Source organism: Chelon labrosus (genome assembly GCF_963514085.1).
Source record: "Chelon labrosus genome assembly, chromosome: 19".
NCBI classification, from domain to species: Eukaryota; Metazoa; Chordata; class Actinopteri; order Mugiliformes; family Mugilidae; genus Chelon; species Chelon labrosus.
Window position 1 is genome coordinate 24,654,679 of NC_140352.1, and position 19,259 is coordinate 24,673,937.

Consider the following 19,259-nt stretch of genomic DNA (forward strand, 5'->3'; position numbering starts at 1 on the left):
CCCACTCCTTTTATTCTGAAAGTCGCAAGTCTTAACGTTAGAATCAACACATCATGACACTCCACCAGATATTTCTCCCAAATTGTAAAATACCTCAATCACAAATCTGTTACAAATCAGGCTCTGTGCTGCCTGAGAGAGCTGTGGTTATCTGGAGGAACTCTGAGGTTTGGGGAAAAAAGAAAAAGAAACTTTACACAAACAATTCAATTTACAACAGCGTACCTGTGGGTGTGAAGAAGAAAGCAAGTTGCATTATGGGAAGTGGATTGAGTGTTTTGAGCTTAATTTTCATTGCTCTCTTTATAAAAATGATGAATCTAAGCCAGTGACATTTTAACACAAATTCATTCTACGTGCTTTCATGCACATGATGTGCAGACTCTCTAGTTGTCCAGATGTATCTCAAACAACAACACAACCCATTCCAAACAGGCACAACTTTAGTCATTTAAATGACCACAAACGAATGATAAACATTCACCAAGGCATGGAGCATTGTCTAAGCAGACCCCAGCGTCTGCATTTAGGACTTTAAGGCACAAAAATAAGTAACTGATCTGACATTGGTAAAAAAAAAAAAAAAAAACAGTGAGAACAACTTAGGCATTTTAATATGACTATATTTCATATTGAGGTCTAATTTAATTAGACTGGGAAACCTCAATCAGTCCAAAAGCTGGTACAACTTGTATTGTTGGTACAGCTTATTGTACCACCATTTGTATTTAGAACTATATCACAACTGCTCATTGACTCCATTAAATCATGTGATTAGCATCTAAGACCATTTTGTAGGGTTGGGCATTGATTCCAGATTCCAACTTTGAACTGGTTTCAAAATTCATATTCCAAAGTAAGTGCTAAGAAAATGTAATTTTGATTCTGCTTATCGGCTCCAAAACACATATCACTGACAATCCACACTACTTTCAGTCATCTTGGTGTCCGGCCCGATTGATTTTGGACACTTGCATGCTGGCTCTGTGTTTCTGCTGGTAACATTTATCTGTGGTAAGCTGCATTTCACACAACTCTTTTGTGAAGAATGCAGACAAAATGAAATATACAGCAAATGCATTATGCTGCCTTTGAGTGACTACTATGCCTGTCTCTGTCTAGGCATATGATACTACAGTAACTTAACCACTCCTTTAGAATACAATATCTTTGTCAATGCAAATAAATGACCCTGTTACTAGTTTACTATTACATTTATACAACTGTATTATTATTATTATTAGTGCATTCATGTAGAAGCAGGATTTCTCTGTTGTAGATGGTTGAGATGGAACTTTGAGGTAACTGATTATTAATTTCATAGTCAATTTATCTGCAGATTTTCTCAATAAATCAATTGGTTTGTAAAAATAGCCACAAATGCAATCTCTATTATCCACAGTCAGAAACAATATTGTTCTGTCCAACCGATGGTACAAATTGATCTGTTTAACGTTTTTGCACGAAAAATGCTGATTATTAAATTGTTGCCAGTTATATTCAAATGAGCATGTGACCTTCTGTGATGCCAACCATCAGATTTCATGAAATATTAACTGGTTTTGAGAAGCCGAATTGGAACCGTTAAAATCGAAACAATACCCAACCCTGGCAGTAAGGCAGTGGTATAAAAAAACTGAACAGAAGCATTTAAGGAAAATATAATATATAGAAGTTACAAATGTTAAAGTCCATTTTCACTACTTAGAGCTAGACTATGTAACCTTTGCAAGAAGAAATATAAAAAAAAAAAAAAAGAATCATTCTGTTCCAAAAAGTGAAACTAAGTTGACTCGTGGTTTTGCTGCTACAGTATTACTTGGTCTGATGCGACCTGTTGCTCACAGTGGCTAAACTTAAATGTGAACATGTCACTGAGGTTGGCGGATTTCTGACTACCTGCGCTACTGTTATGCTCTGTTTTATCCCGTTATACAAAACATTTCAATATTTTCACTCCAAAGGTAAAACTTAAAGTAAACATACTGCAGTTACTGTGTCACTTAGCATCTGACCAACTAATGGAGAATGAGTCCAGTTAAACCAGGCCAGTCACAACATTAAGTCATAATGTTATGCCTGATCGGTGTATATGTATATCATTCATGCATTAAATAGGTCTGTACTATCATTACTCTGTTTAAAATCGACTACAGTATCAATGATGGTAAAATCTATTTGTCTCTCAAGGTTGAGCTGGAAACTAGACTTAAGATATAACTATGTATGGGGTTTAACATAAGTCTCAACGTTACAATCTCTGGTGTTAAATGGTTTCAACAAGTCGCCATTGGGGCGACACTAAACCAGAGACAAAGCTAAGCTAATGATTAAATAACCCTGAGGTACATCACTGTAAACCACTGTCCTATTCTGTATGTATGATTCTGTCATTCCATTCCATTTGTTTTCATTATGGCTGATGTCAGGCAAAAGTTACATAGTCCCACTTTAAGTGTTAATTTTCCATTTTTAGACTTTCTATACAATAATAAAATAATATCGACAAATATTTTCTGTAATAAAAAATAGATTCAATTTGTCAGCACTTAGTCACATTAACTAATGTTAAATGTGTATAAGGTAAAGAAAACTTTTCAAAAATATTTTTTTTAGTGAGAATCTTGTTTGTTTGCTGTGGAATCTTTATGAAAAAGTCTTCTGGTGGCAACTGATAGCACATATGAATGCAAACTGTAGTTTTGATGTGAGATTTTTATCTCAATGACCCAAACCAGCTCTGCATGGCAGCCCTGAGAAACAATGGCAAGCGGGAGAGGACATTAAACTTCTGCTGAATGCCAGTAACATTGACTCTAGCGACACTTAGGCATGTAAAAGACTATTCATTAACAGATGAGCTCTTTCTCTGTATGCAGTAAAAACTGAACTTTAAAGGTGGAGGAAACCTGAAGGTGCACAGCAGGTTCAGGTTTCTGGTTCAGGGCTGCTGGCTGCTCCACTGATTGGCCATTGGCCTGCGGAGCAGTTCCTCCACGTGACGCGCCACGTCCATTGTGTCCTCCAGGTCGAAGTCGCCGTCTGGATCTAACATGTTGTCACTCCTGATGGGACAACAGCAGAAACAAGATGATGGAATTCACTGGAAAATGACTGTGGGACATTCTACAACATACTCATATCTGTGAGAATGTACCACATGCAGTTGGATAAGATTAATTCTAAACTACATTTTTGAATATTACCAGTCACAACTATTTCAAACAAAATTAAGGATCAACCGAGAAAATTGTTAATAGGCATTAAGTTTGGGAGGTATCAAGGTATAAGTTTCTACAAAACTGAGACAGACAGTATTTAGGTGTAGTGCACAGCACGTGCCACCAGAGGTCAGTCTCATTGTTGGAACCATAGACTATACAGTCTAACGTCGGAACAGACAACTGAAATGAGAAAAATGGCAAATGAGAGTGCTGGGGATAATGTTATATTAGAGAAAGAATGAAAATTCTTGAAAGTCCAGCATTCAGAATTTTAGCTACACATAGCATTGCCATCATTAAAACGACAAAAGCAAAAGTACTGTTTATGAAGTTTCCGTGTCTTGTTTACAGGGTTTTATCGTGAGTTAATGTGGAGTTAAAGGAAAGGAGGGGCTTACATGGAAGTGAAAACACCAAAGTTGTTGGGGTGGCTCACAGAGGGAGAGGCTGTCTGGTCCATGAATGAAGGAGCTCCTCCACTGGGTTCTGGATTCTGCGTGGTGAATCTACCACAGATGTGTGGCACACATTACTGTTTCTGTCCACAATCATAATCATAATCCACTAAAGCTCTACTGACTGACTACATTGTAAAGTAATAACATATCATACAAGTTAAAATACTCATTTCTGCAACCAACTTTAAATGACATGTATTTATGTAAACAGGGCGATACTGCAATTTGATGACATTTCACCTACAGGTGGTGATACATTAGCATATTTACAATTTGACACAAATGAGTCAAAATTGTCTGTTCAGTTATATGTTTCCTGAAGAACAACTTACTCTGGTACAACTTGTTTTATCTGTGGTTTTACATATCCATCCACTGCTTTTGCTGTAAGAGAGAGACATACTGTCTTAAAATCAGAAATCTAGAGTACTTTCAGCTTTACTGTGTCATTATGTTCTGAACTAAAATCACCAGTTAGATTGCCACAGAATCAATGCATATCAAAATACATTTATGCCAAGAAAGTATTCTTGCTAGTCTTACAGACATGAGTATAGCAGTAATGTGTCCATGTTTAGAAATAAGCATTGCCAATACATACAAAGTGGAGGGGTGTAGTATTTGGCGAAGACCTCATCTTTGGGCCGATCAGGATAAAGAAACAGAAGATGGTTCAAATCACTGATGCGGTCAGCCAGAGAGCGAATAGAGAAGTCCTTGGTTGTGTAAGGCAACAGATTCCAGACCAGCCTCTCACCTACAAGAACGGAATTAAGGTCTACAGGTATTGCACTGACTGAGGATAAATACAGAGATAAATATGATTTGTGCACTGCTTTATGCATGCATGTGTAAACATAATCACTCAAATGTTTGCTTTCAAGAAGAGCTGCATGTACATGTTGTGAAATTCAGCTGCATGCTGTTACAATGACAGTAGAATGTATTGTCCTTCAATTATAAAAGGGCCTGTACCAAAGCAAAACAGTTCAGTACCTGGTTTGTTGGGGTTTTCAGCAACCCAGGCTATGGTGATGCCTCCAATTTCAGAGTCACTGAATCGCAGGAGGAAGGTGCCATTTGGTTTGGATAGGAGCATGTCCTGTGCCTGCTGCTTATTTACAAAGCCCAGAATAGCCCTTTAACACACAAATGTATATACTTTAACATGCAAACACTGTTTGCAGGTGCAAAGTCATAGGTTCAGCAGAGAGCACATCTGTCCACATCCAATCTCCGTTGGTTTTAATAAGAGGCAAAAAATATATAAAACATTCATCAAAAAAAAAAGCAGTTAAACACTACAAACAGTACTGAGCAGGCATGAACATGTTACTTTTTAAATTTACTTCATCCTACTGATGAATAAATGAAACAAAAAAAACATTACACCAGTTTCTTCAAAATGTTACATTGAACAATTACCCATCATTCCAGTGAGGCTTGAGTTGTTTCTTCATGAGCTCTACAACTCCATCAAACCACTGCCAGAAGGTGAAATTACGTCCAGGTAAGCTCTCCTGTATAAATTAAACAAGCTCCATCAGTGTGTTTACAAGCACACACCAAATTACCCTGAAAAGTCTCTTTAAACAATTAAATTCTTTTTTGTGAATACAAAAACTATAGAAACCAGGTTACATTAAAACTCCTTAGCATGCAGCAGGAAATGCAAGATTTCATCCCTCCCTGTAATTTACTGGCTTACTTGTTCTCTGTCTTCAATATGATGCAACTCTCTTATTTATTCGTTCTGTTTGCGATTGTGTGTGTATTTGCTACGTATTACTGGCCTCACCCGGTTGAACTGGGCCCAGGATATAGTCATGTTGCGGTAGTCCTCAGGGTTATTACTGCTGCTTGTAAAAGCCTTCTGTGCCAGGAAGACCAAGTTATCTTCTGATAGGCCACGCCCACTGTGCATCTCTGCCTTGTACTTCATGTCGAGGGCCTCGCACAACTGGGGCCACAGCACCTTGTCTGGAACAATGAATGGTACTCTGCCCTAATGAGTTGACAGACACAGAAGAATACATAAAGGAGAGAAGAGAAACTTTTATTACACATGGTGGTCCAAACATTCATAAGTCACAAGAGACTTGATGGATACAACATGAAAAAAAAATGTCCCTATTTCGAGATTTTATTTTCATAAAACAATGAGCCACTCTAGTTTTTAGCAAACAGTGTACAGTGCATTTAATGGGCACTATTTGTAGTGTCAGCTTTAACCACCTTGATGTTACCAAGGGAATACCCGATGCAGCAGTAAACTATTAAAAGCACATCAAGGCCTCACTGATGTGTTTTTAATAGTTCTGGATAAAAAGGTACAACGGTCTGACAGAGACAATACATTTATTGTTGGTTAGGTTCTCTACACAGCCTTTAACAGCTCATTATGCTATCTAACACCTGACAAGCAGGTAATGTTTCAGGGAAACACTGCTCGACACAGTCACCACGTGACACAACAGCATACAAAAAGGCCAACATGCCAACAGACTGTCCAGGAACAGCCAACTTACCGGCTCAGCAAAGGCATTGTCCCACAGGACTGTTGCTGTGGCGTTGTTGTCCTGACTTCCGTGAACAATCACCACCACAGGCAGGGATAACGTCTTCAGGTCACAGACACAACAAGAGGGACAGTAACAGGTTAAAGTTTAAAAATGCTGTTAACATTTCACACGCAACACTGGAACTTGAAAATCACAATGACAAACCACTCATTTTACAATTCAAAAACATTCAAACATTATTTTTTTTGGATTTGGCACAATATCCATTGATAAAAATACCACAGTTCAGAAGGCTAAACTCAAACCACTAGACACACCATTAACTTCTTCAAATCTATATCAATTCTAGGACTAAAGGCAACAATTAATGCCAACTTTACAGACAGATGTACTGTGAAAGGAGCCAGAGTCAGAGGATGTGCAGAATGACCAAGTGAAGAACCTAGATTACAACTTCTGAGAGATTTGGGCCACTCTGATACAGTACTACAGTAAGCAATGATTATTGTTGAAAACTTTAAAAATATACGACTCAGCTGAAATTTTAAACTGTATGTACAATGTACATATTATATAGCATAATTAGAGTGCTTTGAAGGACTATAACTATGTATAATTTATGGAACAAACTACTATTTTGTGGGGTAAGGACTTTGAATACGGGAGTCAGTATGGTCAGAGCAAACACTGCTGTAATACTGAAACAAATACATACACAAATAGTTGAAGATAGAGATATATATTCCAAAATATAAACCGGGTGCATTGGTTACTACCTGAATATGTTAAAACCACCTATGAATTAAGTCTATGGGCTACTGCTTGAAAAAAACACATAAAAAGTCAAATACGTACACAATGTGTGAGGAAGTCTTGTGCATTCCAACTGTGTAACTAATTGAATTCTAACAGCACTGTATCGCCATGTTACTATATTGTAATGTAAAGTACTGTACTTCACCTTATTGATTGCTTAGAACTATTTCTGATATTTACTTCCTGTTTCAGAAAGTTACTGGACAAGATGGAGCTGCAGTTCCCCAACAGTTCACATTTGATGAAGTAGGTTTCATTTGGAGACAACATTTAACATTAAAAATGTTGAAACTTGTGTTTGCTTTAGCAAGATTTGGGAAGTTTGGGGATTCATATGTCAGTTTTTATATTTGAATCAAAGTATCTTAGTTTTTGCATTGTGAATGAAAAACTGTAATGTTAGAAAATATTAGGCTAAGACAAACAGTAAAGCTGAGCAGTATCCATTAAAAGACAATAGCTCACAACTATCAAAGATCAAACATTCATTACTTTGACATGGAAGACGAGCTCATTGCCCCCAATGCTGAACTGGGACTCGAACAGAACTGTGAACTTCTCCTCCGTCACTGATTCTGCACCTCTGCGGTCTGAACGCTTGATGCGCTTCAGTGACTGTAACAACATAAAGAGACAAAGACATGATAAAACATAAGAGACATATCCATCAGAATAAACAACCATGTGACTGTCTATCTCTGGAAACCGACCATTTAGTGCCAGATCTGTTCTTCACACTTCTGTTTGTTTAAAGTGTTATTATTCCAACTGTATTAACTAGTAAGCAGTAAAAACAAAATAAATCAAAGATCTACAATGTGCTTTACTATGGAGGACTGAAACCGTCCAAAAAACCTTTGTACTAATTTTACTATTCTTGTACTTTCATTTTTCTTTCGTTTTTATGTATTCAGTTTTAAATGTACGTATTGATTTCTGTATATTTTCAATTCGCCTTTCTCCCCATTTATTTTACTGATCATGTTTTCTTTTTACATTCCTTTGTGTATTTCTACATCATTATGCAATGACTGGGCTGTCACAAAAAATATGTGTCATGGGTCACATCAGTTTTTGCAAGTGGTAAAAGGAATTTGGTAAAAGGAAACATGTTATTACCAAATTAATTTTGACAGGCCTACTATAAAGGTAAGTGACAAAAAATTTCAATATAGTGTAATGGTTACACTTCTAAAAACACTTACCATGTTTCTAAAGTGTGCACTGAGGGTTCCAGTAGCCTGGTGATACTCCATCACACAGTTGTTGTTGAGGATTTCTCCACTGCTTTCACTACCAAGGAAAAACAAAGCAGAAATAGCACGTTTAACACATTCTCAATTACGGTGTCTGGGGATATCAGGACAATTTAGGACATTTGAATCAGGAATAACACATGATAATAAAACAATAGCTAAAAGTTTAGTGATCGTAACAAATTAATTGTCTTTTAACACCAACAAAGTATGTGTCTTATATCAAACACGTCTTTATGCTGGCATGTGCTCCTCACCTGTGTGTACTCTCATTCTTCAATAAAGCTTTTGCCTGCTGCTCGCTTACAATGACAGCCTTCACCTGAGGTGGATTCATATGGACATTGAGCTTCCCACCCACCAAAAGACGGACAGTGGCTGCAAACTTGGTCTGTGTCTTCAAAACCTGTGGTGGCTGCTTTTCAATGATGAAGGTGCTGAAGAGAACAGAGAGCACTGGTTATGACTAGAATTGTCAAGCACTGACATTTGTTTGACATCAGTATCAGAACACAGTGGATTAGGATAAGAGAGTCCACGGAACAGAAAAGGGGAGTCAGTGAGAGGGCACGACACTAATTGGAATCCTATAGCCACAGAGAATGTACTTGACACCCAGCCAAGAAAACACACTGAAGTCCCTGTGGTTTAATAAAAACAGCTTGAATCAGATTATGCACCCCATATTCCAGCAGTAAATGGGAGAGGTTGCTGAAAATAAACTGTAACCTCACAGTAGAATGAGTGAGTGTTACTGTACTGTCTAGGGAGACAAAAGCAATCAGTCTATGAGCCACTGTGTGTAACTGAAAGGACCTTAGAGCCTCATGTCTGCGGTGTAAGCCACTACTGTGGTGTTTGTCTGGACCAATACATGGTGTCTGATTTGTATAATGATAAGTCACCGGAAAAGCATTCTACACTCGTGTTGAGCGTTCTGACGAGGTTGACCATGGAAATGATCCTGTGATTATACACCCACACACACCTGGGTCCCCCTGGTAGTCACATGGCTCCATAATATAAATGTCAAATTCACAAAAATTTCATGCATCGATCTACAATGGGGAAAATGGTTGAATCTGATTAAATACAGTAAAAATATCAAATATCACTACTTTTCTTCTAAAATGCTAACATTACCGAATGCATGGCCTTATACTGTATTGGCAGTAAAAATGCAACAGCCTCGAAAGTGGATACTCCCTTTTGTTGTCTTAGACATATAAACATAGTTACTGGGGACTAACAAGACGTGTACCATGAATGATTAATAATACAAGGGAGAAAAAAATATTTTTGACATATGGCCCAGCCTTGAGTCAACGCCTATCAGGCAACCATAATAGAACACAGGTAATATAGAGCCTAACTATATAGCCTAATTGGTGGAGTCTAGTTGAGTGATTTTGAACATTTGTTTAATGACTCCCTAAAGAGAGAAATACAAAATGACTGTGTATGGGTGAACAAAAGAGAAACAGAGAGAGCAAGCAAAGAGAAGTGAAACTGAAATTTGTCTGTTTGGAAATTCTTTTGTAAGTCTTGCTGCAGTGCAGATGGGGAACTACACTGAAGACTGAGGATCTGATTAATTACGAGTCAAAAAATAGAGACTGACTGCAAGAGCCAAATAGGTAAAGTGTACTTCTCACCTGGTAACCAAGGCAGAGATGATGTCAGTAATGTCAGCATTGAGTTTGCTCAGCAGCTCTTCCATGGGGCCTGGTAAAGGAAGCTGCTGGGTAAGATGTTCACAGCGCCTAATCTGCTGCCGGTTCTGCCAGATGAGGTCAGCCAGTTTCTCACACCTGGAGAGCAAGGAGAGGAGGTGTAGATGTCAACAGTGTGGAATTGAAGGAAGTGATATAATTTGCTGTGTGAGTTATTTATACATTTATGCTTTACTAGTCTGAATGTCTTTACAAACTTTCTAACAAATCGTACAATCATGCAATTAAAGACTGCAATCTGTAATAAAAAACAAATACATGTAGGCCAATTTAACTGGTTAATAAGCATTCTCACTACATACCAAGACTGTAGAACATCCAGTCCCCCCTCATGAGGAGCCCCATTGCCAGCGAGCTGCTGCCTCCTCTTCCACTGAATGAGCTCCTCATCCAGAATGACGGTCTGCTGCTTCCTCAGGAGGCCCAGTGTCTTTTGGTGTTGTTCTGACAGATCCTATAAACACAAAGCCACATACCCACCAACATTTACATACGAAATGTAACTCTCACTCTATGACTGTTAAGACGGGACTGTGCCCTTGATCCATTTCTCTGCTGAAAAAATGCATACCGTACAATAATTGTTGTGTTAATTTGTTGCAATATTCTTTATTTCTGTCACCTCAGTGTTTTTATTGTCTGCACTGTATTAAACTGATTTTTTTTTCAGTTTGATACAACTGTGCTGCTGCTAGTGGCAACAGGGAGCAATGCATTCATGAGCAAGACCCTGCAAGCAAGTAAACATAGAAATCCAGCTTCAAACAATTGTCTGTATGCAGTATGTTGTGTATTCTTGTCAGCCTGAGTAACTTATGTATATGATGCATATGTGTTGTTCATACAAGCCTGTATTTCTGTAATGTGCTGGCCTCCCTGGTAAGCCAGGCCTCCACTGTGGCTCTCTTGCTCTGTAGGGTGGTCTCCCGCTGCGCGCGCTCAGTCGGAGGCAGTGAAGACAAGCTGCTCAGCTGGGCTAACAAGAAACGTGAGATAGGATGTTACAAAACAAGCCACCACACACAGTCTTTACCACCTCTGGGTAAAGAAGGTAATCTGGGTAATAGCACTGTCATTCAGTTATATTTTACTATTACTAATTCTCCACTATAACTTGGCTGCTACCATGAGGGTTATGCATTATTTCAAGAGGTTTTGCTCCCATGGCACTGCCCTCAATGACTTACAATTTGAGACATATCACGTAGCCCTATTTCGTAATATTCCCTGCTTTGTTCAAAACTCCTATCAGAACCTAAAGTATACCTAGGTATACCCCATGCCCCATGATCTGACTAGAACTCATTCATCTGGACACAGTTCAGATAGCTCTTTTTCTACTCAACAACTTCTCAATCTATGCTCCAAGACTGAAAAATCACCTACTAACACCACTGCTTATAGACAGAGGTCTTGAGGTTTTTGTGTTAGCAGACAGGGTCACCACAATAAGGTATCAATTTAGTGATACCCTGCTTTCATTATTTAGATGTTTGCAGCTAGGGTTTAGTATTGCTACTGCTTTTCTGAATCGATTCCGATTCACAAGGTCCTGATAGGATTCAAATCAATTCAGTGTTGATATTTCAGTTTTGAAACTTCTATTTTGACACTTCTTGTATATGGCTTTCCCTCTGTACAGCTCTTCTTTATCAACATAATTTCATTGTCATGTTTTGGATTTGAGGATGCATATATTTAGAAGAATCTATGGATTCATGTATCAATTAGGCCTTTACAGTTTTTTTGACTCGATGCGATGTGGTTGCTCTATTCCATTCCGAACCCTGCACTGGCATGCTTGAAGAGGTGGCCCAGAGTGCCAGCACTAATGAACTTGAACACTAATGAGCCACAAGATACTGTAAATAGAATCATAAACTCTATTGTGCAATGTAATGTGCTGTAATGCGCACTTGGACGATGATGTGAGTGCCCACGTTCAGATTGGTCTTTGCATGATTTTCTGTCTCACTCACTGACTCTGTCTCACTGACTCTGTCTCACTGACTCTGTCTCACTGACTGTCTCACTCACTCTGTCTCACTCACTCTGTCTCACTGACTCTGTCTCACTCACTCACCTTGGATGCGCAGGTTTTCCTGGTATTGGATAATGAAATATTCTTGGCTGTGCTGCAGCTTTCTCAGTTCATTCTCAGTTTCCTGTGTGGCCAAGCGGAGCTCTTCAAATGCCTGGTTGATCTGCTGGTGGCGCTGAGACAGGGTGTCCATGGCCTGCCCACCACTCCCACAGCTAGCCTACGCACAAAACATTTAAAAGGCCACTTAAGTTTGGTTCAGACAATGTAAAGGCAACAATAAGCGTGATGTAGTGCGAGTCATGGATTCTTCCTCTTTTTAGACTCTCTTAACCCTACCACAACCTGGAAAGGGTGTCCTTCATTCCTGAAAATGATGACCCATAACAATCTCTCCAACACTTACATTTGTAGCTTCTTGAACCAGTCTTTGCTCTGACTGGAGGATATGTTTAATGCAGCGCACCAGCTCCAAAGGACAGCGATCATAAGTGCTCTGCAGAGATGACAGACACACAAATCAAGTGTTAATCAAATCAGTTAGCTGAATCAAACATTAGGGCCAGAGCTCTTTTAGTCTGGCTTCAAAGTCTAATCCCTGTGCTTTTATAGTGAAGGGTGACACGCTTTATTAGATCTTGTTGCAACACTTTTCACTCCATCGAAACTAAAGAATGATGATACAGAGGAATACGGCATCTTTGTGAGGACACTACCCAGGACACAGTTTCTCAATAACAGTCAGTGTTATATGTTAAGAGGAGTATTTGAAAGGTCTTCAATTTCTGCATTTCTAAACCCATAGAAAAGAGTGATTGCACTTGCACAGTGATTCTTATCATCAGTCGCCTATGATACGATCATATTTAATAGCCCCTGAGCTATATATTCAAATACATTCATCAAAAATAGTTTGTGAAGGACATTTATGTCTTGTAATTAGATTCTACATGTATGCTTTAGTCAGATGTATGACAGATGTATGTTTATCTGGTTCCTCCTGCTGCTCTCCTCTCCCCTCTGTTTTTCTATCTCTACCTGGCTGACTTCTAGCCATGTAGCTTGCTCCGGGGGTTTTCAGGCTGGGTGATGATAGTTCATATTGTTATTGAAGATATATAAAAAAAAAATAACTGAAATAGTTTAAATTAGTTTATAAATGTTTTATAATTATCAATAAATCAGCATAAAAATACAAATCTGGGGAGTTGTGTTTTTGCATGTAAAGTGAGGAAGCCCACATCTGTCTTCCAAAACTGAGGACACAGCAGACTGATGCCAACATGCACAACAACGTAAACACAAGCACCTCAAGGTATTTGATTTCGGACTGTTATCCACTGCCAGTAAAGAAACTTATTTTAAATTTGCATCCCTAGTAGTAAGGACAAACATTTACTCCACACACCCACACACACAAACAAACATTGATGGTAGTAATCAGATGCAACAGTCAATTATTTCACCCCTTTTAAAATAAATACCAATTTTCAGATCTCGAGAACTGTGTTTAAGGGAAACTTACCAACAGTGGTCAAATTTTATATATATATATATATATATATATATATATATTTTTTTTTTTTTTTTATTTTTTTTTTAAGTCTGAATAGGCTGTCATTTTTATAATAAAAGAACAAACATATGATTAATTTTAATTCGAACATAACTCTTCTTTTTTGAAAGGGATATAGGCTTCCTATATCCACTGTACTAGTAAGCCCTTGTCTTGCTGTGGACAACTGGTACCTTCAGCTGGTTGGCATAGTGACCAAGCTTGATCTTGAGAAGGAAGCCATCCTCTCCTCCCTGAACCTGGGCTTTCCTCTGCAGCTCAGCCACCAGGTTGTCCAGCAGACGCTTGGCTTTGCCCTCCTCTGCTGGGCTGTCCAATTCTACTGAGTCCCTGTTAAAGACAAAATACATTTATGGATTTTAACAAATTCCTAGAAAATATCAAGCTCAGTGATACCTAACTATCACTAGACATTGATGAAGGAATAGTTATTAAGGGACTACATAATTTACACAAATTGCTCAGAAACTTGATAATGGCGGTACTGTGCTGTCGTGGTTAGCACTGATACCTCACGGTAAGAAGGTTCTGGCTTTGAACACACCTGCTTTTCTGAGCAGACAGGTGTGAACACCCCCAGGACGCACTGAGATAGCATTTGAGAGATCCTATCTCTGACCACATTTGGAGGTAGTCTAGGTCACATGTGTCTGCACACGTGTCCGCATTCCTTTGGTAGTGAGTACGCAATGCAGACCACCTATACCCAATAGGCTTTGCTCCTGCGCTCCCTCAATTATTCAGAAAAAAAAGCACACAATTGTTATTATAAATGATTGCCCATGAAGAAGAAAAAAAGACACCATAAGTGATATCTGTTCATTAGTAAAGAGAGCCTTTTAAAACATTCTGTCCTTGTAGCTGTTAACTATTCATTCATTCATTCATTTTCTGTAACCACTTGTCCTCTGAAGAGTCGCAGGGGGGCTGGAGCCTATCCAACTGTCATTGGGCGAGAGGAGAGGTACACCCTGGATAGGAGCCGTTAACTAACTCTATAAAATAAATCTGAGTAAGAATTTACAAATGAAAGCATTTAATAGGAGTACACAAGTGGGATTCTGTGTTAATTATTGATGCGGTCATGTTGATGTATGAGGAGCGGTGTGTAGTTAAGTATTTCCTCAGTCACCAGTGTCTTTATTTACCTTTATTACTTGCGATTACAGTGCGTATGGAAACTTCCAGGGTTGGAGTTATAATCTGAGTTTTGTGCAGGTCTAACTAACGTCAGGGCGGAGATCAATAAATAATAACTCAACGCGTGTGCCACAGTCATGACGCACACAAATAAAACAGCGATGTTCTCAGGTTTGGAGCAGCTGTAGAGATCCATTAGAGACATCAGCTGTTACAATATTCTACCGTGGTCCAGATGATTTCTGGGTTTATTTGCATAGAGAGCACAAAACTAAGATCAGATCTGGAGACACATTTGGAGATGGATGTTAATGCCAGGTCTGAAAACACCTACCTAAAGCTGGTCACTTGCGACTGGATTGCCCAGCTCGGATCTAAATGCAAAGCCTGAACAGGCCTTTTATGTTAACCCTGTGATAGACTGACGACATTTCCAAGGTCTGTCTGATCTTTACTTACATATCAATTTCAAAACAAGATTACAAAGTCAAAAAAGAATAACATGTGAATAACATGACAAGAATTCATTGTTGTGACACTAATTCCATCTCCAATTATACAGTATAGTTGCTGTGATTTCATTCCTCCTTTTCTCTTCAAAATCCATGAAAGAATTGTCAATTGTACAGGGATGGGAGTATGTTGAATCATACGCTATCAAGTCATCTTTAGTATTGTAATATGTTTGTTCATTTTTTCATAAATCCTTTCATCTCCTGTGGTCTTCATGTCTAAACACACAAGCATAGTGTTTACCTACCCTGGGACCTAGTGACAGCGTAACAACAGTCCTAGATTTTACTGTAATAACTAACCATATGCTCAGTTCTTGGTTTATTACAGGTACAGCTAGTTGGGACTAGTGCAGTATAAATTAGTAGGGATAAGTCAATCTAAAGGCCAGACACTTATGTCCAAGAGACTGCAAATGCCATTAACAAATTAGAATAAAACTAAAGATAGAAGTTTAGTGCTTACCAAAGCTGGCTTTCAATCCACTGGGCCAGGTAGTGTCGCACCTCAATAGGGAAGTGCTGGCCGTACAGCGCCTGCATCTGGTGCAGTGCCTCACCCTGCAGCTGCTGGGCCTGTATCCACATTGCCATGGTGCTACTCTGGAAGCAGAAACAGTGAGAGGGGGAAGAGCAGCATGAGCAGAAGTAATGCACAAGATGACCATTGTTATTATAAGATTTAACGGAGAACACCAGCAGGACTGTCCAGCAGTAGTCTGTGAAGGCAGAGGAGGGAATGATAAAGTGTTACAGGGTAAGTGACAAGGTGCTGTTTCAGGAAGATCTCACTCAGTGTCTCACTCAGCATGTAACAAATAACAAGGCCTGTGAGGAACCCTACTAAGAGAATCTGCTGTTTCTCCAACAACTGGGTCGATAAACAAGCATATCAAAGCCACGATAGGTGACAAGGAAGATACCAAGAAAGAAACCTGGAGGTAGCGGAGGAAGGAGAAAAGGAAGGTTAAAGACTTTTACAAGAATGCGATTGGGGGGGATAGTTGAAGAGAACAATGTGCAGGGATCTGAAACATGAAATTATCAGAAGGAATGAACTACTATAGATGGGACAAAGCAATGCGACAAAACCCGAATCCCCCTCAACACATGTATTGAGCCAATTCAAAAATCAACTACTGCCTCCTACCTGTGCAAGTCTGAGACATGGCAGTCACTGCTCATCTCCAATCTCCATTCATCTCACCAGTGCGCCTAAAATCCCTGATATGAAGACCTTTGAGTGACAGTACCACAGGTCCCTGGTACATGACTACTAGTTTGCACTGCAGTCTAACACTGATGTGTAAGATGCCACCATCTACCTAAGCTTAGAAGCATTTGAAAAGGCCACAAAGCACTGCATGTACCATGCTCTTTGACTTCTCCAATGCTTTTAACACTGTCTGGCCACTCTGGATGGGTGAGAAGCTTTCTGCGAAGCAGTTTTCCCTGGAGCCTTGTGGCTTAGATTACAGACTACCTCATGTACAGGCTGCAGTATGTCAGACTGCCTGTCTGACATGGTGACAAGAAACATCTCATATTTAGATGAATAGAAAGAGGCTGAGAGCTGATAATTCAGAAAATATTATTTTCATGAGGCAGACCTTCCCCTAATTTTTATGAAAAAGGCTTAATCCTCAAAAACAGCATGTACATATGCTAAATCATAATTTCAGACTTATTCTGTGAGAGATGAATGTCATAATAATAATATTTTTCACTGTAGTGATCCTACAGAGGGAAATTATGTATTTAGTATGTACACTTGGAGCAGTGGGCTGCTAACTGAGATACTTGAATACACTGAATAGATTACAGGTTGCACTGAAGTGATGTGGTAGCATTTGATTTTGTTGTTGTTGTAAATCCAGAAACATGTACTTAAAAATACAACATGTCTTAGTGTGAACAGTAATGTTTTAAGTTCTTATACTGGTAATTAGTATTGGCAAGTACACAAATGTATCAACTTGTACTTGTTCTGACTAACCATGCCTAAGCCTGTGGACAATGCCTACAATAAAGCTTCATATAATTTGTCCAAAACATGCTCTTCCATTAAGCATACTATTAAAATAAGTACAGGCATTTAAATGAATTTATCTTCACAACATTTAAACTAAATATGTCCTTTCCTCCAATTAGCTTTACTGTATCTTTATTTTAGGGCAAATATGTAGGCATACTAAACATACTAGTTACTTCATCTAGATATCAATATTACCATTATCTAACAACATAATTAAAATATATTATATTATAATAATATTATAATTCTCCAAACGGAGAAGCACCTTGCTTCTTTAATCCATGCGGGAAATTTCCACCTCAATCCAGCCCACGTTTACTGACCATCAGATCTAAAAGTAGTACAGCAGATTTTTATTTCGAAGAAACGGTACGTAATTTCAAAGCTGACTAAAAAATATGACGCGTGATTTGACTGAACAGAGCATGTTGCCGACAAAAGTTCATTAGAGTTGTGCAATTTTTCATTTATGACAAGGTACGGGTTTTGGCAGTACCTTCAGACTACACAAGACAACAGAAAGCTAGGATGTCAGTCGGTCTCCGGCAGGGAAGTAGCAGCAGGGAAGTAAGAGATAGCTTACCGTGCTAACACTGTTGTACATTGATACGGGATCGCTGAACACTGATATTATACTTATAGGACACATACATACCCTCTGATTGTTGCTGAACGGGTGTTTCCAATGCGGAATGGGACGAAATATACTACTTTTCTTTATTTTGGTAAGGCAAAGCGACGTAACGTTAGCTAGCTAACGGTAGGCGATTCTATTAGCTAGCATAGTGGCAAAGCGTACAGAAACTTTGCTTTCATGCGCCACAAGTAGTTAGGTGTTAAGTCTATAACTCACCTTTTAAGAGACAACAGCACTCCTTACAGCAAAACCATGGACAAGCAGCGGTCAGTACATACACACATACAACCAAGCATACACACACAACTTGTAAAGCATACACGGGTTAGCTGACATACAGACAGTACATGTCAAACTCTGACGTTACTTTTTGGCTTCTGGTTTCTGGTAAAGCATTCGTAGCTGACGAGAAGAAGGAGAAGAATGAATGTTAAAGACAACTTCCGGTTTCAGATTTCATAATAAAATGGTATTAAACTGCGATTATGTTTAATTTAAGTGGACATGTCAGTGATGGCTGTGTATTTTATGTTGTAGTCTATTCAATATTGTATGGACTTCATTAATAAAATGTGATGTTTATGTCCGAAAAATATCTTTTTACAATTTTAATTTAGATGGGAAGCCTTCCATTTCCGGTTTTCTTTTTGCTAACAACAGGCAGCTTGTTACAGTACTGCCCCCTCTCCCGTAATAGCCACACCTCCCTCCCGCACAACACTGGGCGGTGCACAGACACCTGTGTGGGCGCGCCATGTAAATTCTTTCTACACGTTTGTAAACAAATTATGAACATTTAACAGTGTCTGATAAGTAATCAGAATGAATGAACGCAACTACACAGAAACAGTAATAAGGGGTGATGAATTGGGGTTTAGGGTAGGGGGCTTTCTGGCTGTAATGTCAGTTGCCACTATTGATCTACTTTCCAGTTGTTTGTAAACACTTACTGTTTACTCTCTTATTTTCATAAAATGTATTGGCTGGGGAAAGAAATGTTGCTGACTGAGCAAAACTTTTCACAGTGTTTAATGTGTTCCATGTGTCACACATTAATGTGCCATTAATGTGTTTTCATGCCTCATTAATGCGTTTCATGTGTTATTTATTGTGTCATGGTCCTGTGTTTAAAGATCCCCTGTGAACCTTTGAGTTTCCTGTTTTATTTTGTAAAGTTCTTCCTTGGTTTCCTTGGTGTCCTTGTGTGCTCCGCCCTCATTAGTTTCACCTGTGTCATGTCACCCCTCTGCCCACGTGTGTGTATATATAGCCCTGCCTTTCCCTTTGTTCTCTGTACTGTCGTCTGTAA

At 38.9% G+C, this 19,259-nt stretch overlaps 1 protein-coding gene across 2 annotated transcripts; it reads right to left on the reverse strand.

Annotated features, from left to right (window-relative positions):
* Positions 1-2,917: 2,917 nt before the first annotated feature.
* LOC311504219 (signal transducer and activator of transcription 5B-like) lies at positions 2,918-18,490 on the reverse strand. 2 transcript variants are annotated; one of them, XM_084567229.1, is made up of 19 exons: positions 18,167-18,490; positions 15,745-15,881; positions 13,800-13,956; positions 12,457-12,546; positions 12,093-12,270; positions 10,855-10,985; positions 10,312-10,463; positions 9,932-10,087; positions 8,534-8,713; positions 8,226-8,313; positions 7,513-7,635; positions 6,211-6,303; positions 5,481-5,687; positions 5,108-5,202; positions 4,679-4,821; positions 4,284-4,439; positions 4,015-4,066; positions 3,623-3,730; positions 2,918-3,065 (listed from the first exon to the last, which is right to left on the reverse strand). In XM_084567229.1, the coding sequence occupies exons 2-19, from the start codon at positions 15,870-15,872 to the stop codon at positions 2,942-2,944; spliced, it is 2,361 nt and encodes a 786-aa protein (XP_084423355.1). In that variant the 5' UTR covers positions 15,873-15,881; positions 18,167-18,490; the 3' UTR covers positions 2,918-2,941. The 2 variants fall into 2 exon arrangements, with proteins under 2 accessions (XP_084423355.1, XP_084423356.1); XM_084567230.1 differs by lacking the exon at positions 18,167-18,490 and having other exon boundaries at positions 15,745-16,011.
* Positions 18,491-19,259: the final 769 nt, after the last annotated feature.